This window comes from Rhinatrema bivittatum, chromosome 4, assembly GCF_901001135.1.
Source record: "Rhinatrema bivittatum chromosome 4, aRhiBiv1.1, whole genome shotgun sequence".
Lineage (NCBI taxonomy): Eukaryota > Metazoa > Chordata > Amphibia > Gymnophiona > Rhinatrematidae > Rhinatrema > Rhinatrema bivittatum.
In genome coordinates, this window is record NC_042618.1 from 343,753,576 (window position 1) to 343,780,959 (window position 27,384).

General features: G+C 45.4%; 1 protein-coding gene across 1 annotated transcript in view; it reads left to right on the forward strand.

Annotated features, from left to right (window-relative positions):
* GRIN2C (glutamate ionotropic receptor NMDA type subunit 2C) overlaps positions 1–24,662 on the forward strand; it is a 40,945-nt gene extending 16,283 nt beyond the window's left edge. Inside the window, exons 4-13 of the mRNA XM_029600597.1 lie at positions 3,768–3,882; positions 4,454–4,656; positions 4,873–5,053; positions 5,380–5,533; positions 8,162–8,287; positions 15,153–15,382; positions 16,108–16,268; positions 18,109–18,296; positions 18,981–19,213; positions 22,669–24,662. Coding sequence (XP_029456457.1) covers positions 3,768–3,882; positions 4,454–4,656; positions 4,873–5,053; positions 5,380–5,533; positions 8,162–8,287; positions 15,153–15,382; positions 16,108–16,268; positions 18,109–18,296; positions 18,981–19,213; positions 22,669–24,210 — 3,133 coding nt within the window. The 3' untranslated portion in view covers positions 24,211–24,662. The remainder of the gene's footprint in view (positions 1–3,767; positions 3,883–4,453; positions 4,657–4,872; positions 5,054–5,379; positions 5,534–8,161; positions 8,288–15,152; positions 15,383–16,107; positions 16,269–18,108; positions 18,297–18,980; positions 19,214–22,668) is intronic.
* The last annotated feature ends 2,722 nt before the right edge of the window (positions 24,663–27,384 follow it).

Genomic DNA, 27,384 nt, shown 5'->3' on the forward strand with positions numbered 1-27,384 from the left:
CATTCATGATAAACCCATAAAAATCCAAATAATTCGGACTATTGAAAAAAAAAAAACAACCCACATCAGCGATTTGGACCAGATGAAACTGAATGTGAGAGTGAGCTTAGAAGCCTGCCCAAGGCCCACTGTCAGCCCGATACAGTACAGTGCGCTCCGACAGAGCGCACTGTTAACCTGTCATTGGATCCGCGTTTTCCCTTACCCCTTATTCAGTAAGGGGCGGAAAACGCGCGTCCAACCCACCGAACTTAATAGCGGCTTCAACATGCAAATGCATGTTGATGGCCCTATTAGTTATTCCCGCGCAATACAGAAAGGAAAATGTGCAGCCAAGCCGCACATTTTACTTTCAGAAATTAAAGGTAGGCGCTAATTTCTTCCGGCACCGGGAAAGTTCACAGAAAAGCAGTAAAAACTGCTTTTCTGTGCATCCTCCGGCTTAATATCATGGCAATATTAAGTCGGAGGTCCCGAAGAGTAAAAAAAGTTTTAAAAAAAGAAAAAAAAATTTGAAGTTGGCCGACGGCTCACGGGTCGAAAACCGGATGCTCAATTTTGCCGGCGTCCGGTTTCCGAGCCCGTGGCTGTCAGCGGGCTCGAGAACCGACGCCGGCAAAATTGAGCGTCGGCTGTCAAACCTGCTGACAGCCGCCGCTCCTTTTGCCCGTTTCTACCGCCGGGCCTCATTTGAATACTGTATCGCGCGCACAGGCGAGTGGCCTGTGCGCGCGCCGGGAATCGCCCGCTCTCCCGCGGACTTTACTGAATCGGCCTGAGTGTGAGCACCGCCCTGTGCCACTGACGGTAGGAAGTCAGGATTTTAGCTTTATTCAGCAGTGACATCGTTCCAATGAAATCCACTTTGAATAGGAACACCTGCCCTCCCCCCCCCCCCCCCCCCCGAAAAAAAAAACCCAAGGGAAATGCTCATTTAGAGGATTACTCTGCCTGGGCTTTCTGTATAATGAGTATTTTGATAGAAAGTCCTTTCTTTTCAGCATACCTTGGCAGTCTTTCATGAACAGGAGAATTATCCACACAGGGCCCTGAGTGAACTCAAAGGGAAATCCAGCCAACATCTTCAAAAATAAAAGAATTACTACAGAGCCGCAGACAGAGAATTTTACTGACCCAAGTGCATCAGAAGCAGTGACATGAAACTGGCTCCAGGTCTGCTATAATTAAACCTAGGTTTAATTACTGCTTTTGAGCAGGTTCTTATGTTCATATGTTCTTATGAGAATATCGCCAAGAATCCCAAACAATAATATGGTTTCCACAGACCAAAGCCATTTTTCAAGATCAGGGCAAAACATGTATCTCTCTCTGTTGTCCTTAAATAATGAAATTAAGCCCTATATTCAGTTCTGGGGACCCCACAGCCAGTCGGGTTTTCAGGATATCCACAATGAATATGCATGAGATAAATTTGCATATACTGAGTCTACATGGTATGCAAATATATTCATGCATATTCATTGTGGATATCCTGAAAACCCGACTGGCTGTAGGGTCCTCAGGACAGATTTGGGAAACCAAGCCCTATAAAAAATAAAAGTGCACCCTTCACCCCATCCCCATCCCAATCTGAGCTCGTTCTCTATTTCGGTCTTGACCCATAGCCTGGAATAAACTCTCAGCAAGTACTGTTCCATTTGCCACCCCACTCATGAAGAAAGGCTAATCAGGTTAGGGGCGGGGTGGCCAACTCCAGTCCTCAAGAGCCACAAACAGGCCTGATTTTCAGGATAGCCCCAATGAATATGCATGAGATAGATTTGCAAGCACTGCCTCCACTGTATGCAAATCTATCTCATGCATATTCATTGGGGCTATCCTGAAAACCAAGCCTGTTTGTGGCTCTTAAGGACTAGAGTTGGCTACTCCTGGGCTAGGGGTTTTCAGTTTGAAGAAACCACTTATAGGGGATATGAGTGAATGGAACAAGTTAATAGAGCACAGTTATTTACACTAGCAGATAGTACTAGGACTAGGGGACACTCCCTGAAACTAACTGGTAGTAGATTTCAAGTAAATATTTTTTCAATCAATGCTATGGAACTTGTTGCCAGAGAACAGCATAACTCTGTTTAGAAAAATGGTTAGACAAGCTTCTGGTCCATAAATACAGTAATTAGACTTTGTGGTTTCTCCACCTCTAAATTCTTGGGGAGCACAACATGCATCAGACTTTCATGTTGGGATTTGCCGTGTACTTACAGGCAGCCTGGACCAGCCACTGCTGGAGACAGGATGCTGGCTCAGTTGACCCCCTTGGTCTGATGCAGCATGGTGGGGGTTTTTTTTAATGTTCTTAAGTACACAAACACATTTTGAGAACTAGGCTGCCCCAGACTTCTATTTGACCTCAAGTCCCAAGGCATTATGACATTTTCAGTTGCATTTCCTATCTTTTAGAGAGAACTGCAAAGTGTTTTACAATGAGAATTTTCAGAAAATGAGCGCGCCAATGCAATAGCCTCCTTCCTCCTGTACAATTCGATGCTGATGTTTGTTTCAGAATAGAACCGTGTCAGAAGAGAATAGAACAATAATGCAAATCCAAGAGAATTTGTAGGCTGCTTGTGGAGACTGGCTCGTTATTATGTAGGCAGAACCCAGGACTGCCAACCTTTTTGCTAATTCTAGAGGTCTTCACTTCCATGTTTCTCTGAGTTGGGCTCACCAGCAGCGTTTTCAGTTTGAAGGCTCTCAAAGACATAGTCTTTGCTTAAAAACTGTTTAGCCTCTCAGCCACACTCCACTTAACTGAGTCAGATTTTTTTAATATTTCAGTCATTCATAAAAGAAAAGCCTGCCTTTTGCATACAGTTTAGTATTTCTAGTAAGCAATGATACTCATCCACCCCAACCATTAAACATGCTACTATTTTTAATATTCTTGAATAGTGGTTCCCAACTCTGTCCTGGGGACACCCCCATCCCCCCAGCCAGTCGGGTTTTCAGGATATCCACAATGAATATGCATGAGAGAAAATTTGCATGTTATGGAGGCAGTGCATGCAAATTTTCTCTCATGAAGCTGTTCTCCTGCTGTGCCCTTCTTCGGAGCAGCAATGTCCAGGACTGCCTGTTACAAATGACCTTGTAAGGAATGAAATCTGATTGGTTTCTGCAGCATGGGTGGTGATGTCATTTGTGATATCATATTAGCCCACATAGACAAAGCTCAGGCAGCAAATATGAAGTCATTTATGGCTTTCTTGCCAAGATGGCAGAACATAAGAACATAAGAAATTGCCATGCTGGGTCAGACCAAGGGTCCATCAAGCCCAGCATCCTGTTTCCAACAGAGGCCAAACCAGGCCACAAGAACCTGGCAAGTACCCAAACCCCAAGAAGATCCCATGCCACTGATGCCAGCAATAGCAGAGGCCATTCCCTTACTCAACTTGATTAATAGCAGTTAATGGACTTCTCCTCCAGCTCCCGGGGCTGCAAGGGAATCATAGGGGAGATGCTCAAAGAATTTAAAAATAATGACTTCAGAGTAACATTTCTAACTGGTATCACTTCTGATCTTATACATTTCTGAAACAAGAGAAATTCAATTGGAGGACAATGCACATCTGTAGACCAGCCTTGCCTATGAATAAAGACCTATAACTGTGGATTTTCAGTCACCCAATTTAAAAAGAATAAGCAGGGCACAGAGCAGAAAGTTGAATCCCAGAGTCTGTTGCTGGTTTGTTTGTTTTTTAAAGTCTTGTCTTTTTCTTCCTCCTTCCTCATCACTCTCACAGGCACATGCTAAATGTAGTGTGGGAGCAGAGAGACTTCTCATTCAATGAAGATGGATATCTGTTGAGACCCTCTATGGTGGTTATATCATTGAACCCTCAGCGGCTCTGGGAGATGGTAAGAGTCCTGGTTGGATCCCTTGTAACTCCATTAACACCAAGACGCCACTAGTCCATATACCTTTCCCCACTATCGCCTGACCTCACACACCTTTCCTAAGACAGCCCTCAATAGACACAGCTCTGCTAGAACTGGAATGCATTGGCTTCTTGGTAAGGAAATTTAGGTTGAATGTGTATTATTTTTAGATTCTGAACTGGTTATGGTTATGGTTCAGGGACTGTGCTTCATATTACTTCTACCCCCTCCCCCTCCCCCCAAAATATTATCTCAGGCCTGATGGAGAGGAACCCTGGCTGCTGTAGGGTGACAATGCAGATATTTATGTATGTAAAACATTTATAATCCACACAATCCAAAACTCTAGGTGGCACACAATAAAACACTTATACAGTTACATTAAAACAACTTACAACTTAGTAACAAGCCAATGTAAACCCATCTGCCTCGACACATAACTATCAATGCTTAACCCTCCTACTACAAATCAATGGTTAAAGATATAAATACATGTGCAGTACCTAGGGACCTTCGTGAGTGATTGTGTGTCCTGTCTGGTAACCCACAGGTGGGCCTTTATCGCCATGGTAAGATCCAGATGAAGTATCCAGTGTGGCCTCGCTATGGCTCCTTCTTGCAACCAGTGTCAGACAATCGACATCTGACTGTTGCCACCTTGGAGGAGAGACCATTTGTGATTGTAGAGAACATAGACCCAGTCACTGGTGGCTGTATACGCAACACTGTTCCCTGCCGCAATGGTACCAACAGGTAAAGCCTCTGCTTGTCCACCAGCCACACATGCCTCAGTGCTTTCTCTGTACTAGAGCTAAGATGATCCTTACGAACGGCCGTCAGCATGCTCTTTGCAAAAGTTCTCAGGCAGGATTTAGGAAGCTACAAGCCAACTATGTATGGAGGTACAGATGGTCTGTTAGGAAAGCTCTGATTAGTTCCCTTGTTTATTTTATTTTATTTTATTTCAAGCTCTGGTTTTAGTGGGGATGGCCAAGCAGATCCATATACCAAGCTCTGCTGTAAAGGGTTCTGCATTGACATCTTAAAGAAACTGGCCAAGACAGTGAAATTCTCCTACGACCTGTATCTGGTCACCAACGGCAAGCATGGCAAGAAAGTGCGAGGCGTCTGGAATGGGATGATTGGAGAGGTAGGTGGATCTCGAAATGCATTTCTCCTCAGATGTGTGAGCTGATCTGAGAGATAAGCAAATCCCCCTTCCCACTGTGCATGTCTCCTCTTGTGGACAAATTGGATCACCCTTTTCACAGTATAGCTCACCTCATCCTTTTACTTGGGACCGGGAGTCACTTTATTTGGGAGTCCTTGTGTTAAGTTTTCATACTTCATAACTCTTATGACGCCACACATGTTCCTGCATAATGCTTTCCATGCAGTTGTGACCGTAAGCTCTCATCCTGCATCTCCTCTACATCTTTTGTGCTCACCACACTGCTCCTTTTGTTGACCACAAAGGTGTATTACAAGCGGGCTGACATGGCCATAGGATCTCTCACTATCAATGAGGAGCGCTCAGAGATTGTAGACTTTTCCGTGCCCTTCGTGGAGACAGGAATCAGCGTAATGGTGGCCAGGAGCAATGGCACTGTCTCGCCCTCGGCATTCCTAGGTGAGTGACCTGTAACCTCGTCGGAATCCGTTTGAGCAGATGTGGTGTGACCAAGGCACCTGCACACATTCTGCATGCCGAGCTATACAAGAAATACACAGAGAAATGCCCGTCAAGCCCACAAATGTTTCAGTACAGGCATGTGAGAGGATGAATACAGCTTGCTTTTCATCAGCAACATGGACTTTATAGAATCTGAGACGATCAAAAATATAGTTTTGACTACTAAGTCATGAAAAACATGGAGGGAAGATAATTATCTAATTACATGGTCTTGCATTTACTGAATTATTTCACTGGCTGTAAATAAGAGACAGATGTGCACAGACCACAGCTGACTGGGTCCATGAGACTGCCAATTTCATTTCCTCCAGTACCCTCTAGCTCTGACATCCTCTGATGTGCCAATCTTACAAAAAATAACTAAAAAAAAAAATAAAATTCTAAGTTTCTGTCTGCATCCACCCCTCCAGCTCTCCGGGCTAATGAAATGCATATGATGCGATCAGATAGTTTCTCTCCTCACTGACAGCGAAGGGCAGGCTGACAAATGGCGCTCGCCTGCTGTATTTCGAGGGACCGAATTAATCCCATCCTTCAGCCTGTCCTCCTAACAAGTGAATTCCATCGCTCTGTTTGTCTCCCGCTCTCACAAAACAACTGCTCACCCACCACCCTTCCTTTCCTCTCCCTCTCTGGCACACCCATGTGCCAAATTCAGAAGAACTTTATTGGCCAAGTTGTGTTCGTGCTGCCAAAGCTGCAGGGTAAGGCTTCCTTCTGCATATCAAGCCTGGCGCACACGCAGCAAGCATAACGCAACCGCGACTCTGTAGGATGTGGTTAGCATAAAAAGCGGTACTTTAAAAGCTCTGTGGGTTTTTTTTTCTTTTTGTCTGTGTGATCCTTCCTTTATTTCTCCCCCCTGTTGTTTTTTAATCTCTTTGCTTTTATTATTATTTTTTTCTATTTGCCTTTGGGAGCTCCCCAGCCCCCCCAATCAGGATGGGGTCTGGGTGCTGCACTGGGTCAGTTTGGGCTTGTCTGGTTTGATACCCCTCGCTATTTCAGGGCAGGTTGATCCAGTCTTGGTCTTCCCCTACATGCACGTATAGACTTGTAGTCCTGCTTCCCCTAAGCAAAGCAGAAGCGACAAGGCCCGTGGTGTAACCAGGATTCATGAGCTTGGGGCCAGTTGACCACCCTAGCTCACCCCCATTCCTACGTCATGCCAAGAGATAACCGAGGCATGGTGAGGCTGGCAAGTGCAGCCACATGATCGGGCTCGGAGTTAGGCGTAGGCACCTGCCTCTGGTGCCAAATTATCTCAGGCACCATAGCGGTGCCACTGCTGCCAATCCAAGCCTGCAGCCGTACCGTTGTCCTGTGGGCACCGGCCCAACGGCAGTAGCAACTCTGGAAAAAAATGAATTCAGCATGGGGCCTGCCAGCCCTCAGGTGCTGAGAGGGCCCGCGGTGGCTCCATCCATCCTCTCGCATGGGCTTCTATTTGGCATTTACCATAGAAACTCCCCTATGAGGAAAGACTAAAGAGGTTAGGACTTTTTAGCTTGGAGAAGAGACGACTGAGGGGGTATATGATAGAGGTGTTTAAAATCATGAGAGGTCTAGAACGGGTAGATGTGAATCGGTTATTTACTCTTTCGGATAATAGAAAGACTAGGGGGCACTCCATGAAGTTAGCATGGGGCACATTTAAAACTAATCGGAGAAAGTTCTTTTTTACTCAACGCACAATTAAACTCTGGAATTTGTTGCCAGAGGATGTGGTTAGTGCAGTTAGTATAGCTGTGTTTAAAAAAGGATTGGATAAGTTCTTGGAGGAGAAGTCCATTACCTGCTATTAAGTTCACTTAGAGAATAGCCACTGCCATTAGCAATGGTTACATGGAATAGACTTAGTTTTTGGGTACTTGCCAGGTTCTTATGGCCTGGATTGGCCACTGTTGGAAGCAGGATGCTGGGCTTGATGGACCCTTGGTCTGACTCAGTATGGCATTTTCTTATGTTCTTATGTTCTTCTTATGAAAGCTGAGGGAGGGGGGCCAGGCCACTGCAGGGCCTTTGAGCACACCAGGGCTGGCAGGCCCTGCACTTAATTTCCTTTCCCAAACCCTAGGGGGGCGCATCTGAGACGAGATAAAGTGAGGGGCCAGTAGGACACCAGGAAAGAGGGTGATCAGTGGGCGGGGGGATGCACCCTCTTTGCCTGCGGGTGCCCACAAGTTAAAGCTCAGCCCTGTCCAGGATAATTGATCCCTCCCCCTTCCGGACCTTCCAGATCCCTCACCTTTATTATTTGCTTGCACAAACCTCAGTGTAATCACCATCACAAAGATTAAGAAATTTCCAATAAAGCGATGTCTCTTTTTTTGTTTAAAAAAATAAATAGACTTTCTGTAGCCTAAAGGAAAACCTATAGCTCCCTTTGAGGCTTGCCCTCCGCCCTTCTAAGCTGACTAGAGGGTGACACTCTTGGTGCTGTGCTTGGCGTCCAGCTCCCTGGGGGTCCCCTGCTTCTTGCCATTCACTTTGTGTCACAGGCATGGGCGATGACGCTCGATGGCCTGCGGCCGCATGGTTCATGAGATCTGCCTTGTCTTTCAGAGCCGTACAGCCCAGCCGTGTGGGTGATGATGTTTGTCATGTGTCTTACTGTGGTGGCTGTCACTGTCTTCGTGTTCGAGTATTTCAGCCCTGTTGGCTACAACCAAAACCTCACCAGCGGGAAACGTAAGTTTGTGAAGTCTCAGCGGGGTGCAGAGGGACGGTCATGAAACGGATGGGGGGGCGAGCTGAGAAGAAGGGTGAAGTAATATAAACAGGGGAGGCGGAAGTGGTTTACCAATTATTTTACCTTGAATCTTTCAGTGAGGGAAGACGACTAGAAGGCTTCAGCTAGCTGACAGCATTGCTGTGGACACAGAAATGTTAAGTCCTGTGGTCTCAGCCCATTTCTGTAGTTTCTCTGTCCCATGTCTGTATTCTGTTAGCTTTGGGCTTTGTACTCTTGCTGAGCCCCAAGCTCTGACCCTGGGTTTTGTTTTGGGTTTCTTTTTTCTTTCAGCCCCCTACCACCCAGAAAAAAATGTAATGAAATCTCCGCAGAGGACTCTCATTTCTAGGCCCTGCAGCCACAAAGTATTTAGTATGATAAAGGTGCCCAGAATGGTGCTCCCCGTGTAGCAAGGAGTTTAATGCACCTCCCCTGAGTAAAAACGTGCGCACAGGGTTAGCGCTCCTCCATGCAAACCAAGGCATTAGTTATTACTCCTTGATGCAGAGAGGTGCATGGGCTTTACTCAGATTTCCTTAAGGCTGGAAATGTAACTCCTGGTCGGAGGTGGCATAAAGTTTCTGGGGCCCGTGTTAAGTCTATGGGGCTGAACCTGGAATTCGTGGTGTCAGGATCCTGTACTCGGCATTTGTACGCAGGACATACGATGTGCCTTTTGCATGCACAACTTTTATGCTTCTCATTTGGTGCACACAGCTTTGAGTAGAAAACTCGGGTTTCCTGTGCACAGCTTATGCTCCTAAATGCTTGGGAGTCCCAACTTTAGGGTCACAGCTTTTATGTTCATAAACCATGTTTTTGCTCCTCTGTCTCGGTTTGTGCATGCAAATCTTGTTTTATAAGCATAAACCATGGTTTGTGCACATTTTAACGTGATTTATTTGCTTATTTAGTTTTATGTGCTTTTTTTAAAACTCCCGATGCATTTGCAAAGTATTAGCTCGCTGCATCAGGAGTTAACCTGTTTTTTTAGCACATGAGTAAAGAAAGCGTGTGCTGAAATTCTTCTATACCGCCTTCCCGATCTCAAGGTGGTGTCCAAAGTGGTATACAACAAATACTAAAACAAAATACAACAGCAGCAAACACAAAATAAATACAACCCCTTCCCCAAAGCAAATCAGCAAAACCCTCATTTAAAAAAAATATTTATAAAAACCACAACAAAACCCCAGGATAATCCCAGGGCTAATTTGTCTGAGCCTCAAGGAAGAGCCAAGCCTTTACCTTTTTATGAAATGCGAGATAATTCAGTTTTTGCCTGATCTCAAAGGGAAGCTTATTTTGGTGTAGAAAGGCCCTTGCTCTGATCTGGGCACTCCATACCTCCGGAAAGGGTGGCATTTGAAGTAGGGCCCGTTGACTAGGCAAGGGACAATACCAGTCCAATTTACGAATTAACTGGAGAGGGCCATTGACCTTCATCACCCTAAATATGAAAGCCAAGGTCTTAAACTGGGCCCTGGAAACAATCAGGAGCCAATGTAATGAACTGAGCATAAGTACAGGTGACGTTTGTCTAGGACCCCCCAACACTATCCTAGCAGCTACATTTTGGATTACTTGCAGCCCGTGTGTGAGCTGCGGAGGAAGGCCCACAAGCAGGCTATGAAGCTATTACAGTAGTCCAGTTGGGACACAACCAGAAGATGGATCATAATTTTAAAAGACTTCAGATCCAGGAAAGGGCAAAGCCTTACTAGCAATTCGCAACTTCAAAAAAAGCCGATTGCATTACTCTGGAGATGTGAGTTTCAAAACCAAGCATTGACTCTTAAAAGCAGGCCCGGATCTTTTACCACATCCCTGGTTGTAAGTGGTTCCGTCTCTAAAAGGAAAATATCACCCGCTTCCCAAAGTTCCAGCATTTTTCGTAAACTCATTTTTTATTTCCCGACTCCACTCTCTCTTGGCTTTTCTCTTGCTTCTGCTCTCTCCTCTAACGCTGCCTCTCCCAGGTTCATCCTTTGCTTATTCTGGATGGCATTCTCCCCTTCCCCGTTGACTATCCCTGACAGCTCCTAATTTATAAATAAAAAAGTTGCTAAACAGTCCTAAACAGGTGTATTTACATTTATTTATTTATTTATTTAAATTTTTTCTATACCGTCGTTAGGAAGGATCCATCACAACGGTTTACAGTAAGGCACATAAAATAAGGATGCTGAGATACATTAATTTACACGTGTGCCATGATGATTCGGTACATAGTTTTCTCAATGATATAATTGGGGAGTGATACAATACTGTCCAAGAACTATCAGTTTAAAAGCAAATCTATTTTATGTGTCAACTTCTCATCTTGTGAAGAACGAGAAGGTAGTTTAAAAAACAAATCGAAATACAGCTACGCACTATTTGTTCATATCTCATACTTTGCCTGCCTCACTGTTTCTCCTTCTCTATTTGGTAGGCTAGCTTGAATAGCCAAGTTTTTAATCCTTTTCTGAAGATTTTGTTGTCTTTTTGGCATGGTGTTCCACAGTGTGGGTCCTGCCAAGGATAGTGCTCTCTCTCTTACTTGAGTTAGTCTTGCTGTCTTAATTGATGGGATAGTAAGGAGTGCTTTATTCGCTGACCTTAGGTTTCTGTTTGGTACGTGTACACGGAGGGCTGTGTTAAGCCATTCCGCTTTTTCATTATGTATTAATTTATGTATGATGCAAAGTGTTTTGTATTGTATTCTCTGCTCCACAGGTAACCAGTGTAACTCTGCTAGAGTTTCGGTGATGTGGTCTCTTTTACTTTTACCGGTCAAAATTCTTGCAGCAGTGTTTTGTAAGATTTGTAGTGGTCTGAGTGAGGTGTATGGTAAGCCTAGTAATAGCGCATTACAGTATCTGAAAAACAGAGCTTAAAATTCCTGCTCATTTACATGAGAGTAAGGGGCTTTTATATCTGTCAGCCTAACCTTCAGCACCACTTAATGCATGGTACAGAGACATAGAAAGAGAGAATACGATGGAGATAAACACTGCAAGGCCAATTTTGTCTGATCATTTTCCCCTCCTGCTGTCCTACCACTGGATCTACTTAAGCTCCACATTCACTTAACCTGCAATTAAAGATCCTCCGTGCCTCCTCCATGCTGTCTTACTCTAATTCTGTTTTTTTGTATCCTCCACTTCCACCCGGGGGGAGGGGGGGACTGTTGTTCCACTCATCTGCCACTTCCCTGAAATGTTTTCTGATGTTACCTCTCAGCCTGCTCCCCTTCAGCCCACATACCATGACCTTTTGTTCTACAGCTTCTATAGACATGGGCCCCTTGCCTGAAAGGAAACGGTGACTTGCATTCGGCAGTACAAATCCCTCCCTTCCATGGTGCTTTTTAACATGGCAGTGGATCCCCAGACAGTTTCGCATTTATTCCCCCAGGGCCTGGCTGACTTAAGTTCTTCCGCTTCCCTGACAGCCCATTTGTTTTTAGTGATGTACCAGCAAGCTCTGGATGGATCTGTGCGCCCGACTGCTGGGCCAAAGACTGACAGCACTGCAGCATCCCCGTGCTATCCAGCTGGCTCTTGTCTGCAGACGTCACTCAAGGACTGGATGAGCTTGTCTGTTCTCTGGTCCCGTGGGTTGGTTTGGGGCACAGCCGTGTGGTCTCCCAGCTGCCGCTGGATCTGCCACGGCACGTTGAACTGGTCAGAGGGATTTTTCACAGTTGTCTGGAGAAGCTGACAGTACTAGGCCACCCTTCTTTAAAATGCTGGCTGCACTTTACATGTCCTAACAAATCTGTGCCAACCAGGTTTTTTTGGGGTTTTTTTTTTTTCACCAATAATGACAAATTCCTCTGATTTTTCCTATCTCCTCTTGTTCCTTCTCTACAAACTCTGGGAGACTCCTTGCAATGGTGGGTTTAACAGGCAGAGAAGTAGGCGCCAGTTTAGAGGAGAAGGAGTGAGGTACATTACTTGGGGGAGGAAGGAGTAGTGAACGTTTGGCAATCTTTTCTAAGAATAGCCCAAAGTCCACAGGACAATAACCATTTTGGGATTTTTGTTTTTAACACAAAAATGAACCTCGTAGAATTAGACCACAGTACAGTCTCCATCTCTCCTCCTCTTCTGCCACTTCAACTGTGCTGAAGTTCGTTTGCTCCTCTTTTTTAAATGATGGTTTTTATTGTTCTCTTGGTTCAGTATCCTTTGGCGGTTGAGGGATGGGGAGAGAAAGGGATTCTGTTGAGTTGTTTGGGCATCTGAACCCAAGTCAGGCAGGTATTGCCATGAAGAATCCAACTTGATGCTATCCTCTTCTTCCTTATAAGGGTAGAAATGAAGACAGAGAGGGGTAGAGGATCTACCATCAGTAGGTCTTGGGGGGGAAGGGGTGAGGAAGTTTAGGAAGTATCACCTCTCAAACGTCATCCAATAAGCCTGCATTCACTGGGTCGGGCAAGACTCAGTTGGATCTCAGTTCAAATCCCAGAAAATAGATGAAATGACACTCTCTGCTGATTGTGTCACTCTTTGCTCCTGGGGGGGAGGATTCTGAGCAACTGTGCAATGCAAAATTTGCACAGAATCCCCCCGGCCCAGAATTTACCTCTTTCTTTGCAGAACTTGCTCTGCGAGCCAGTGAGAGAAGGGAGATCTGGAGTGGGCTGCTCATGGAAGGGGGAGGAGCTTCTGCTGTCTTCTTCTTGCACCATGGGGCTCTCACAGTGTGAGAAGTGCCATGCCCTAACTCCCGCGCTGTTCTGACAAGATTTCGGGAGAGTTCAGGCACCGTGCAGCACCCTGAGAGCCCCACGGTGCAAGAAGACAGCTGTGCTGGGGTCCTCGATGGAGGCTGATATCTGGGAGCAGTGGGTGACAGAGACTGGAGGGATGGGGTTGATGTGAGACAGACTGGGGTATGGGTTGGGGAGGGGAGAGATAATGCAGGGAAAAGAGACCTGTTGGGAGGAGGAGTTGAGCTGGGGGAGGAATGTGAGGAGGGGGAGAAGCGGGGGGGAGGGGAGGAGGGGGTTGTAGGAGTTGGAGAAAGAGTGTTTGAAGAATGGAGTTGGGGGAGAATATTTGAAAGGACAAGCTGGGGGAGACAGTGTCGGAGGGGGGTGAACTGGGGAGGGGAGCAGGGTTGCCAACTGGCTCCGTATTTTCAGGACAAGTTGATCCAAGGCTGGTTTTACCCCATTGCATGCTGGGACTTATTCTGCTTTCCCTATTGCATTCTCTGAGAAAGGCGAGATTTTAAGTACCTGCTTGCAGGTGAGTAAAAGAAGGATTGGATCAACCTGTCCTGAAAATCTGGAACCAGTTGGCAACCCTGGCGGCGAGAGAGTGTTGGGGGGGGGGGGGGAGGATGAGCTTGGGGGGAGGGGGGATAGAGTGTTTGGAGGGAGTGTGATCTACAGTCTTGTGGTTAGAGCTTCCGGATTTCAGGGGTTTTCATTTCGTCATCAGTGAAGCCCAACATCTTTCAACTGCTGACAATTGAGGCTAAAATTACAGCCACTGCATTATTGCTGCAAGAAGTTGGCATTGCCTGCCACTCAGAGTTCTCCTTATCGGTGGGAGAATTCTGCTCTGAAAACTTAAACATTTTGCATATTTCAACAAGAACCTTTTTCCGTTTTGAAGTTGAAATGAAATACCACTCAAAGACAGTGATTACATTGTACTACCTGAGAAATAAGCAGAAGCGTGCAGAATTTTAAAATATTGTGCACGGAATTTTTAATTTTTTTGGGCGGAATTTTAAAATTTTGTGTGCAGAATTCCCCTCAGGAGTAGAGACTCTGGTCTAGGACATGCGCTCAGGGACTTCACTCCACTGGTGGTCCTCTCTGAAATTTAGTCATGAAAACGTTTAAACTTTTATTGACTTATAAAGTTGCTTCCTTGCAATGTTGATAATGCTAATAAAATAAGCGAATATCCATTGCCTTCAGTTTGTGTTTTATGGTACCGTCTCTTAATCAGGACCTGCCTTTAAAGAGCCTTGAGAAAAAATGGGAAAACCTTTCTTCATACTTATTAGGTGAAATTATATCAGCAGGGAGCAGGCTACTATATATTTTTGGAGCGTTTTACTTGGCATGGTTGGCTTTCTGCCAAAAAGACACTTAAAGAGAAAGGAGTTTTATCTCTGGGGCTGAATTTGTCTTTTTTTTTCCTATCCCAGGTTTTGTTAGTGTGAATCCATGTACAACAGAATTAATAATGCTTTGGTTTTATATAGCACCAATTAATTGGAGCTCTTATAAAGCCTACAAGAACCTAGTTCCCAGGGGGATGGCCTTGGATCTTGGATGATGGCTTTTGAAGAGGAGAGGGGAGAAATACCAGTGATTATCACTCCCATTATATCTGTTAGACGGTTTTTCTTTTCCATAGTGCGGGGCTGCTATTCACAGGCAGGACCTGGCACACTGTGCATGGACCAGGTAATGGTGAGGAATTACAGGGGAAGCTGGCACAGTGCCTGGTCATTAGTGTCAACAATGCCAATCCTTACCCTTACTAGGAAAAAAAAACCAAAACCCTGCGAAACAATTTGAATGAAAAAAAAAAAAAATAGCAACTGTTGTGAGAATGTGATATCATGCAGGGGACTCTCATTAGGTCTCCAAATCCTCTGTCCTTTTTTCAATGATTCTGTCATTCTACTGAAATAGAAACAAAGGGGAAAAATGCAAAGACTACGAATGCTAACGAAATACCTCCGGGAATCGTGTTTATTACTTTACTTTCCATACGCCACGCTGCTGACGGAAACTGATGATATCTCGGCCTGTGCCTCTTGGTTCTGCATTCCCCTATGTCCTCTTCTCCCTTTCCTATCCAGGAACCGGGGGCCCCACCTTCACCATTGGCAAGTCTATCTGGCTCCTCTGGGCACTGGTCTTTAACAACTCTGTGCCCATTGAGAACCCAAAGGGCACCACCAGTAAGATCATGGTGCTGGTCTGGGCCTTCTTCGCGGTGATCTTCCTGGCGAGTTACACTGCGAACCTGGCGGCCTTCATGATCCAGGAGCAGTACATCGATACAGTGTCTGGTCTCAGTGACAAGAAGGTGAGGAGGGGGCCCCGGGGAAATCATCAACGCACTCGCCCCGCATCATGAGCAGGGAAGTCTCCCACGCCAGCAATGAATGGGGACGTGCTATTAGGAGGAGATCCGTGAAGTCTCTGCGAGACAGTAATAGGGAAGAGATAGTTAGGACAGGAATGGGATGCTATTAGAAATGGATGGAAAAGGAAGGGGAAAGAGGATAGGTGGGTGGGGCTCCTGGTCCACTGTGTCCAGCTATTATCCCCGTAGGCCCCAATGCTTCCCTTCCATTTTCCACATAACTGCTCACAACAGAGATTATGGGGTTCTGATAGGTGGTCATACCATGAATAGACTTGCAAATCTATAATTGTGGCAAAGAGAAAACACTTCAAGCTCCTTCCTGCCAGGGTTTGTTACCGTACAGGCACAATGGCCCCCCCGTACACCAGTGCATAACCTCTCTGCTGTTAAAGCCTATTTGTTGCTACCCTTCCTTAGATCATTAGTATCAACATTTTAACTCAACTCTGTCCGTCCTTAGCTTCAGGACAAGCACGTGGATCCTGCTTGGCCTCGTCAGATTGAACCATGCTGTTGCCAATCACCTATACGATGGGATAGCAAGGCAGTACCCTCCAGCTTAGGGAGGTCTCTCTGTTAGAAAGCAGGAGGTAGTTCTCGGCGGGATGTGATGGTGAGGGCGGGCTGCAGACTCATTGCAACCTCTGACTTTGGTCTTCCAGTTCCAGAAGCCTTTAGAGCAGTATCCACCCTTCCGCTTTGGGACCGTCCCCAACGGCAGCACAGAGAGGAACATCCGCAGCAACTACCCAGATATGCACACGCACATGATAAAATACAATCAGCGCTCCGTGGAGGACGCCTTGAACAGCCTCAAGATGGGGTAAGCAGATTCAATTCCCACAAGCGTGCAGGGAAATGGACAGTGGCAGTTTTCTGCAAAGAAAAGGTACCAGGGTCAGGGCCGGGCAGCAGCCTTCACCTTCCACTTTTTAAAGAAGGAAAATTAAAAAAAAGAGAAGGTTCCTGGGTTGGTGACCTGTCAGAAAATCACCACTGGAAAAGTACAAGTACTCCCCTCAGCCAGACGTTTCCTTTAAAACTCGGCTCCTCGTTCGCAATAGAAGAGTTTTAAAAGAGGTGTGGACAAGTTCCTGGAGGAAGAGTCCATAGCAGATTATTGGCCAGGGAGACTAAAGAAAGCTCTTGCTATCCCTGAGAGTGAGTAACAGGAATTAGATCTACCTTATGGGATCTGCCAGGTACTTGTGACCTGGACTGGCCACTGTCAGTGATAGGATGCAGGGTTCAATGGACCCAGCATGGAATTTCTTGCGTTCTCATGCACACACTGGAAAATGTTACTTGGGATAGAAAATGTTCTCAGAATGAAATATATTTTACTGGTTAAATAAAGAAGATGTATTTAAAAACCATCTTTTTACCCAGCAGTTTCCTCCTGTTCCTTTTTGGACCTCCAGCTCAATCAGAACCAGGATGGGAGCTGGTGACGGGAGCTTTCATTCGCAACTTTCCAGGGATTTTTCCCAAATTTTATACTCCCTCCCTACCTTCCTCCAATTTATTTGAAGGCCACTGCACTAACCTGAGAAAACGTTTGCTAAGTCTGTTTCCTGTGCAGAACCAGCATGTTGTGTGTGTGCTATTTACGATACTGTGCACGATCTGCCATTTTAGCACATGAAATGGACTTTGCAAACTTTTTCGGCCTCACAAGTACTAAAATTTCATATGTCGTTTTATGCTTGGGAAATTTTGATTTAAATTAATGGCTGTCATGTAAAATTATGCAAAGCAGCTCATTAACTATTAGCGAATAGTGAAACTATGCACGAAATTTATTTCACAAGGCCAATTTCACAAAACCTTTAAGGACACTTTAATGAGGTGTAGCTAAGATTTTGCAAAGTTTGGTGTAGAAAAAAACTACAGATAGTGCACAAACGTTTTCTCAGTTTTATACATCCTAGCCTTATGTTGCACCGATAGTCCTTGGCCAAGGGTCATGCCTCAGGGCTCCTTTTGGAAATCTGCAATCATGGGTTCTAAATCCAGCCACTAGGTGTCTCCATAGTACAATGTCTAGGACTCCCTCTCCCCCCCTCCCTTCCCTCCTGCAAGGGTTGCAGCTGCTGCCTTTGCAGCATCACCAACCTAGGTTCACTGGGGCAGCAGAAGGCCTGAGTTGGGATTCAAACCCAGATCCCTCTGTATGGCAGCATGCAGCCGTACCGCTGAGGCACGGTTAAAATGTCAGTGATACTAGAGAAAAATGGTTGCATCAACGCAAGTAGGAAGCTTCCAGTCAAGTCATTTCAAATATCCTAGCGCAGACTGTGTTGTTATCATTCATCCTTAAAGGTGCCTGGTCAATATTCAGTGCTTCACAGCTGCTTGTTGGCTCTTGACGCATGGTTACATGATGCTGAGAACACAGTGCTTGAGGTTTCTTACCACATTATGAAATAGTCATTGAAAACGTACCGGAGGCCTGATGCCATCCTATTATATACCATGTCCTGTCATGCACTTTTGCTTAAATATAAGCCTAATCAATGAATATACCAGCTCACTCCTCTTTCCATTCAATAGGGCTCTTGGGTCCCTTGCATTCATTAGTGTGAATACTAAATCAGTGGCTGGGTCTCATCTCTCCCAAGCCCTTTGCATTGCCTCATGCTGATCTTTCTTCTTGACTCCAGGAAGCTGGATGCATTTATCTATGATGCTGCTGTTCTCAATTACATGGCTGGGAAGGACGAAGGCTGCAAGCTGGTAACAATTGGCAGTGGAAAAGTCTTTGCCACCACAGGCTATGGCATTGCTCTTCAGAAGGACTCCAGGTGGAAGCGGGCCATTGATCTGGCACTACTACAATTTCTCGGAGATGGTGGGTACTATGCTTTCTGTAAAAGAATGATGCAAGGGTCCAGACAATAGGATAGCACAACACAAGGAAGAAACACATTTCGCCTATGTGCTTAATTCTGTTAAGTTTATTCTATTTCCCCCATCCAAGACATTCAGCAGAACTGTAATTCAAATTTTCTTACCTCTATGGCATGGTTAGATAAGTGGTCACTACAATAATCAAGTATCTAAATGTATCAGAAATTATCAGTACTCCCTATGTCTGGTGCTTTTAAGACCTCATTGGCATGACTCTTTAATGAAGTAGGTAGCTTAGCGTAGACTGGTGTAAAGAGATTTCGCTAATGCTAATTCAAATTTATTAAAAGGGTCAGAAAAATTTCTAGTTTCTCTTTCAAGCAGTGCCCAGCCATTAGTGCAGACTGAGCCTTATCTGCCGAAGTGACTGCATACTATTCTCTGTTAGCTCTCCCTCTCCCGTTGAGTGATTGAATGCTATATCTATTTTCATTGGGGTGCTACTTTATGGGAAATCTCTCTTGCAACTTGCTTGGGTGATACTCTCAAATGTGTACCTTCTGCTGGCTGGTTGATTGTTATTCTCTGTGTTCTCTCTCAACGCTTGGTGAATGGATATTACAACTTCACATTCTTATGTAAATCACCGTGGTCTCTCTTTATTTGAACATATGGTCTATCCCAGGGGACACTCAAAAGCTGGAGACAGTGTGGCTGTCGGGGATCTGCCAGAATGAGAAGAACGAAGTGATGAGCAGTAAGCTGGACATTGACAACATGGCGGGAGTGTTCTATATGTTGCTGGTTGCCATGGGACTCAGCCTGTTGGTCTTTGCTTGGGAACACCTGGTCTACTGGAAACTCCGCCACTCTGTATCTAAACCCCATAAATTGGACTTCTTTCTGGCTATTAGCAGGGTAAGCAAGCCATACTCCCCATGCACGCTTCTACCCATATATACCAAGATGGTTACATGGTTAGTTGGGTAAAAGAAGACCCTTGTCTCTTGAGTTCAATCTTCTTTGGATTGCAACTATGTGTTGTAACGATCAAAAGAAGACAAAAATATCAGTGAAACTGAAGCTGATTTTGTTCCATGATGCAAGGAGAAAACTTAAACGTTTGTTTCTACTTAAAACAAAAAAAGGGCTTTCAGGATTGCTGCACATGCTGTAATATTCTGTATTACTAGGGACCCTTGTTTTCAGGTTTTATTTCATTTTTCCCAGGAATGTATCAGTGTACATCATAACAAACAAAAACAGGAGAAAAAAATCAGTGGAAAAATATTTTTTTTCCACTGAAGTTCTCCCACTTTTGCTCATTATAATATACACAAAAAAAAACAAACAAACAAAACAAAACCTGAAAACGAAGTTCCCTATGTATTATGTATCACCCCCTGCAGAGCGCTCCTGCCTGGTGGCATGCTGTTGGCATGGTGCAGTATTGCCGTGTTACCGATGTTTTAGAGATGATAGTGTTAAGCAGAGGAAATGGAGGTTCAGGTGTTTTACATTATGCACATCCGAAGGGCTAGCTGGGAGACCATATGAACAGCCAGGAATGGACCAGGCGTTTTGATGCAGTAAAAGCAACTGACATTTCTGGGCTTGCAACGAGACGGATTCAGAGACAGTGAAATTAAAAGTGTGACGCAAACTATCGGATCACAAATGGACGACATAAACGAGAGGCAGAAATATTTTGCTGGAACGTTAATGGGTGATCTCAAACACTCCAGCAAAAAAAAACAAAACAAAACAGGAGGACATGACAAGAGAAAATGGTGCACAAAAAGGTACTTGTATGGTAGGTCGAGTTTTGGACTGCTTCCAGCTTGGTGAAAGTACCAGGGAAGTGTGGAGGATCGTAGCACCATCCGACACGTTCATCACATGAGACTAAAGGTAGGCCCAAGAAGGAAAATAAAGGAAAAGTTGCAAGCATAAGGAAATTGCTGAGGGTTTTTCAGAGAGAGACTGACGTGTTCAGAGAAGACGCAGAGAGGAACTGGAAAGGCACAAGTAAAAAAAAAAAAAAAGATACTCTGAGCAGGGAATTACACAGGAGGTAATAACAGGGCTTTTGTAAATACTTAAATGGTGAGAGAACTGTGCAGGTGTGAGAAGGACCTCCCAAGAGGAAGCAGGAAAGAGCTGGTAGACAGAAGAGACAGATATCGCTGTAGGGCTACATTAAATCTTTGCATCAGTATTAATGAGAAGGAGAGGCTTAGAGGGCCTCTGTACTTGAAACTGAAGTGCATTTCCCAGGGCAGGTCATTCCTGACTTTCTGCCTACGTCTGCTCCAGCAATCTGAGTTCTCACAAAAGGGCAAATACTGCTTTTATTTGAGAAAGAAAATGAGTTCAGCTCCATATGCAAACCCTGTGCAATGCTCACTGTACTTTGACTTCACCCGAAACAATTTGCTTTAATTCCTCAGCGTGCAGACTGATCCTTCAATGGCTTGCAGCATTGACAAATCAAATTAGGCACGTGCCTGCACCCTCCCTGTGCCTGTTAGGCATTTTCCTTATTTCATTATTTATTTATTTACTTTGATTTTTTAGCCCATTGCACGGAAACAGACATTCCCAGTGGGTAACCACAATAAAACTTTACATTACAATTGGGGTACAATAAAATCATATACTAACATAAATAAACATTCACTGCAATTAAAAAAATAAACCTAACTAAACCCAATGGGGGCCTTATTCAACGCCATTTAGCTGGATAACGTATGAGTTATCCAGCTAAATGCTAACTTTTGAACATTTCCACCACTTATCTGGCTACATTTTAGCTGGTAAGCTCATCATTCAGCTAAATTTTATCCAGATAACATTGGGGCATTCCAAGGGCATTCTGGGGAGGAGTTATGTTAGTCATTTAAGAACATAAGACCATAAGAACATAAGAACATGCCATGCTGGGTCAGACCAAGGCTCCATCCAGCCCAGCATCCTGTTTCCAACAGAGGCCAAACCAGGCCACAAGAACCTGGCAATTACCCAAACACCAAGAAGATCCCATGCCACTGATGCAATTAATAGCAGTGGCTATTCCCTGAGTAAACTTGATTAATAGCAGTTAATGGACTTCTCCTCCAAGAACTTATCCAAACCTTTTTTGAACCCAGCTACACTAACTGCACTAAGCACATCCTCTGGCAACAAATTCCAGAGCTTAATTGTGCGTTGAGTGAAAAAGAATTTTCTCCGATTAGTCCAATATGCAGAGTTAGTTGGGCAACTTATCTGGCTAACTTTGGTCATATCATAGAGTTACCTAACCTACCTTTAAAATAGTCTGGTATATTCACCAGCGCCACCCAATAAGTTTATCCGACTAACTTTGCAAGCCTGCGAGCAGCTGAGTATTTCCCCCATTGCAAATATAAATACACCAACTAATAAATCAAAAAAAAGAAAGCAAAGAAATCATGCATAAACAATCCCTCTTAATCCATTAAAAAAAACCCAACAACAATACAATTAAGTATCGCCAGGCAAACCGGGCAGCTATCAAATTTTAATACTCCAGAAAAAAACATGTACAAGTCCATTCCCCCAAAGGGTGACTAACCGGACTTTAGGTTGGCACCTCTCCCCCGAAAGAATCAAGTTCCTGGCCTTCTTATACAGCCAAAAATTGTTTGGAAGCTCATTCCCGATTCCTCCACAAGGAAAGGCTCTCTCATGAGTCCTAGGGCTGCAGGCTGTCTTAGCAGTCCAGCTGGCAAAACTTCTCTTTTGTGCTTTATCTTAAAGAATAAAGCCCTGACATCAGAGTCTCGGGTTTCCCCAAATCTTTTATTTCACAGCTCAAAATGGAACAAAAAAGCATGATTGCATGCAACTATTCTACATCTCCTGCCCTTGCTCTTCCCTCCTTTTATCCTCACTTTTCCCCAAACCTTTCTTCTGCCTGGGTCTAGAAAACTGAACCTTGAAGACCCAGTTAGAGATATGGCTTAGAATAGAAAGTGGTGCTTTGCCTTTTGACCCATTAAAGCAGGTGCCCACCTAAACCCTGACCCTCCAATGTGGAGAGTAAGGAATGAGACAAGCATGGGAGATAGGTAAATATGACAGAAACATGTTTTGAACTTGGATGAATGCACAGTCTTTTGGTTAGTTAAAAGGCTTGCTGCTTAGTTTCTGCGAGTTATAGGATAAACTATCTGGTCCCCTGGAGGAAATTTCTAGCATTATTAAAGAAAACAGAAGTAATGATTATCATTTAAACCTTTGACCCTCTATATTTACCCTTCCCCCTTATACGCTCAGCTGAGAGTAGTGTCCACTTAGCTATACACCAAATCAGTTACAGGAACATTAAGGTTCTGGTTTTCTTCTTTCAGGCCATCTTCAGCTGTTTCAGTGGAGTACAGAATCTGGAAAGTCCAGCCCAGGCCCACACACCCGATGTTACCGCCAGCTCTGCCCAGGCCAATGTGCTGAAGATGCTTCAGGCTGCCAAGGACATGGTGTCATCTGCTAGCGTTGGGAGTTCTTTGGAAAACGCTACACGCACCATTGAGAACTGGACACAAAGAAGTGAGACTCTCCAGACCACATTCTCCCTAAGGACTCCGCAGCTTGTTGTCCAAAATACCGCAGGCACAAGCAGGCCACCTTTCCCTCCCACCCCAGCAGCAGAGGGGTCTGGAAGAGTCTGCTCACAGAAAGCCACTACTCCAATCCATCTTGCATCCTCGCACCCCTGTGTGAATTCCAGCCCGCAAGAATATGCAAGCATGAGAGGAACAAATGGGCAGCCACAAATACTTCATCCCCTTCAACTGCAAGACAGCTACGGGCACAGCAATGTTCTTCCTTCATCCTACATGGGGAGTCTCTCTCATCTTCCACTGCTGCCTTCCTCGCAGTCCCAGCACAGAAATCACATGTATCTCAGCTCCTCCATCTCACCATTTGAGACATACAGGGGGCTGCCCCTACCGGATGTCTATACAGAATACGAACGCCCCATGCACAGAGTGGATAGGAAAGTCCAGCAGGTATTGGGGGAGGGACGTCATGCTGAGGCGGCCCATCTTGTAAGGTCCTTCTCCACTGTGGACAGGAGACCAGTCAGGGGAAAACATCTCTCATACGCAGGCAACCCTTTCCCAAAAGCAGAGAGGACTTGTAGACCTTTCGTTTCAATGCCCACTGAATCGGCAGAGCCCGAAGAGCGGCCTCTGTTGGAGAAAGAGGAATTGCACAGGAAATCTGCATTCATCAGGGCGCCATGGGAACAACATAAAACATGGGCTCCAGAAGCAGCCAGGATATGGCATGAAAAGACGGGCCTTCGTAGGAAGATGCCAGATTTGTTCCCTAAAACAGGTTCCGTGTCAAAAACGACCCCTGCAGCTGTTCTTCAACCCTATCTCCATCAAGCGGTCAGACCCAGCTACGTCTGCCGTAGCAAAGACACGGAGCCGAACTGCAGCGTGTCCTGGAGAGAGCAGAAACCGCTGCAGTCGCAGTCAGCGCATCTGCCCTCATACAGACAAGTGTGCCTGCAACATGCCGCAGGTGCGTCAAAGGCCTCTGCTCTGCCACCCAAGCAGTGCGCTTATGAGAACTCGTACACTAGCCTGCCAGCATACCTGGGAGAGTTATGTCCAGGGCCAGCTTTGCTCTGCCAGCATCCCAGAACTGTCCAACCCTGTTTTTTTCATGCCCCCTGGTCATCCAGCGACAGGAACTTGTCAGCCGAGCACGATGCTAGGAGGCCTGGATGTTGTGATGGAATTTGTAGAGACCACAGAGACAGAACCCACCAACAACCGAGGCCCTCAGAAGCAGGGAACCTACCGGGCGACCGCAGAATGGACAGTCCGCATCCCCCAAAGTCCTGGCGGAGAATATCCAGCTTAGAATCAGAAGTCTGAACCTGAGGCTGGCGAGAAAGCAAGGGGAGGTTCTGTTGCTGATCTCTGTGGTATCAGCCATACACCAGCCTGGAGGCTGCAAACAACGTTTGCCCTTGCAGAAAGTGAATGAGATTAAGAGAAGACACCCAGCCAAATCATCCTCTGCTTCTCGTTTCCCGTCTAACAGAATCTATAAACATTGGCAGGAAATGCAGTGCCCCGTCTTACTCCCCTGCATCGTTAGCTAAATGAGTGGCCTTTTTGTTACTTTTAAGCTTTTTCTGGACCAAACACAATTCAAAGATTTAAGTGGGAGGATTCTCCAAATGGTGAGCATGGGGAACACATGTGTTAAGGCCTAAACTGCAGCGTCTTCCAGTCCTAAGGTTTTGCCTCATTTCAAGTTAGGCATCACTCTGTATAATCACCACTGCCTGCAGCACTTCCAGCAGACTCACTTTCTGCAAGCATCTCTACAATAAAATGTGTACTTCTTTATGTCTTACTTCACAGTATGCTGTAAGCTTCCCTGACAGCTCTGAAAACGCCGCTGCCTGTGTCCGGCCTCAAGCTCCTTCCTCCCTCTCTTCGCACATACACATGGCACTTAAGGCATTGACTCAAAGGTCAAAACCTCATTTATTAAAACGATCCAATTACTTTGCATAATGATTAGGCTTTCACAATAAATTTGGTATGCCATAGTCTAGATATTGGTACTTGGGAACCGGAGTCTCAAAAGTCCATGTGCATTAGAATAATATTATAGAGTGCCCTCATCCCTCAATCACTACTTGTACCACTACTTACAAGTTCTATAGCAATACTAGACATACGCAGCACCGTTCTGGGGATGTGCATTCATTTCAAATCAATGCTAAATACAGGATAACAGACTATTTGGGGTTCATTCCGAATGGCCTCTCACAAAAATACCTGACATTTTTGGGGGTGTTTTTGTTTTTAGGTGTGGAGGAGTTGAAAAAAAACCAAAACAGTTCCCTCTGGAAGCCACCTGGTCCCTGACTCAACAGAAGCCTTGGGGCCTGGATCAGGCCCAGCTGGAGCCTCCCTGGGCCCCTCTGACCCTTCTCCCTCCTACCAATAATAATTCAGGGCCCAGGCCTACCTGCCTAGACCAAGCTGAACCCTTCTCAGCCCCCTCTTCCAAATGTCACTGGGGCGGGGGACTTCCTCGACTCTCACGGAAGGGGGATATAGCGGTTGGGGAGGTCCCTGGTCCTAGAGAATTTTGGGAGGTGGGGGTGGGGGGGGGAGTCATCAGCCAGACCCAGGCCCTGAGTTATTTTGTGGCGGGAGGGAGGAGGGGCCAGGAGAGGCCCTGGCTGGGCCCATCCTGGGCCCTGAGGCTTCTGTTGGGATGGGAGGGGAGAGTCAGAGGACCTCCAGAAAGCATGTTGTTGTTTTTTTTTATTTAAAAATTTTTTTTTTCAGTTCAGCAAAAAAAAACTTAAAAAAACAAAAGAGGACTTCACCCCCATCCCGAAACAAAACAAAAATTGTGGGCCTGCACAGATACACACACGAGACAGTGCCTGCTCTGTGAAGCTTACAAGTGAGTCAAGACAACTGACAAGATAAATTACAAGGTTTCAAGAAAAGTATTTATTGTAAAAAAAAAACAAAAAACCACGGAGGGAGGGGGATCCTCAGCTAACATGGACGGCAAAGGGAGGGCACTACCCAGCATCCTTTTTTTTTAAATGTCAGTGAGGAAGGAGGGAAGGAGAATCCTGTTGACTGAGCTGCTTTTTTTTTTAAACATTTATAGATCTGGGAGGAAGGGGTCATCAGCCCAGGGTTATTTTTTTTAATCAGATGGGCCAAAGGGAGGAAAGGGGTCCCCTGACACAGTAACTATTGTTTTAAATTTAAAGGCTCGGGCAGGATTGCTGGGTTTTGTTGGTTTTTTTTAGCTGGTTAGTGCTGACGGGCTAGAGCAACTGGATCCCCCAGATACATTTAGCTGGTCGGTGCTGAAAGTCAGGCACTAACCAGCTAAATCCTCTTTAGAAAAAAAAAAAAACCAACCCAACTCTCGACTCTTTAAATTTAAAACAATGCCCCGACTCAGCGAAACCCCTTCCCTTCCCAACCTCCTTATTCTTTAAATTGAAAACTATGGTCTCGCAACAGTAAGGACCCTTCCCAACCTTTGAAATTGAAGAAAAATGTTTCTTTCGGCCCCTTCCCTCCCTCCAGCTCACCCAAAATATATCTCTCTCTATATATATATCTATAATGTAAAAAAAAAAAAAGACCGGAGCTTTTGCAGCCTTCCTCTTAACTCTGCAAACACACAGGTCGATACAGTACAGTGCGCTCCAGCAGAGCGCACTGTTAGCTCGCGTTTGAATGCGCGTTTTCAACGCGCTAGCTTTGCCCCTTATTCAGGAAGGGGTTGAAAATGCGCGTCCATCCCCCCCGAACCTAATAGAGCCCGCAGCATGCAAACACATGTTGACGGCCTTATTAGGTATTCCCGCTCGATTCAGTAAGCAAAATGTGCAGCCAAGCCGTACATTTTACTTTCAGAAATTAGCACCTACCCAAAGGTAGGCGTTAATTTCTGCCGGCAGCGGGAAAGTGCACAGAAAAGCAGTAAAAACTGCTTTTCTGTACACCCTCTGACTTAATATCATGGCGATATTAAGTCCCAGGTACCAAAAGTTAAAAATAATAAAAAATAATTTAAAAAATTGTTTTTTGAATCGGCCCATGGCTCGCAGGTTGAAAACCGGACGCTCAATTTTGCCGGCGTCCAGTTTCTGAAGCCATGGCTGTCAGCGGGTTTGAGAAGCGACGCCGGCAAAATTGAGCGTCGGCTGTCAAACTCACTGACAGCCGCCGCTCCTGTCCAAAAAGAGGCGCTAGGGACGTGCTAGTGTCCCTAGCGCCTCTTTTTACCGCGGGCCCTAATTTGAATAATTTTTTTTTCTGAATCGCGCGCACAGGAGAGTGGCCTGTGCGCGCACTGGGACAGCGGGGACTCGCCCGCTCTCCCGCGATTTTTACTGTATCGGCCTGATAGCATTAGTCCTGGGGGAATTCTGCGCTACTGCAGAGCATAGAATTTGCGCAGAATTCCCCCCCTGCGCAGAATTACCAAATTCTGCACAGAAAATAGCAGAGGAGACCCTGGCATGCTGCAAACGGAGCACGTCCCGCATG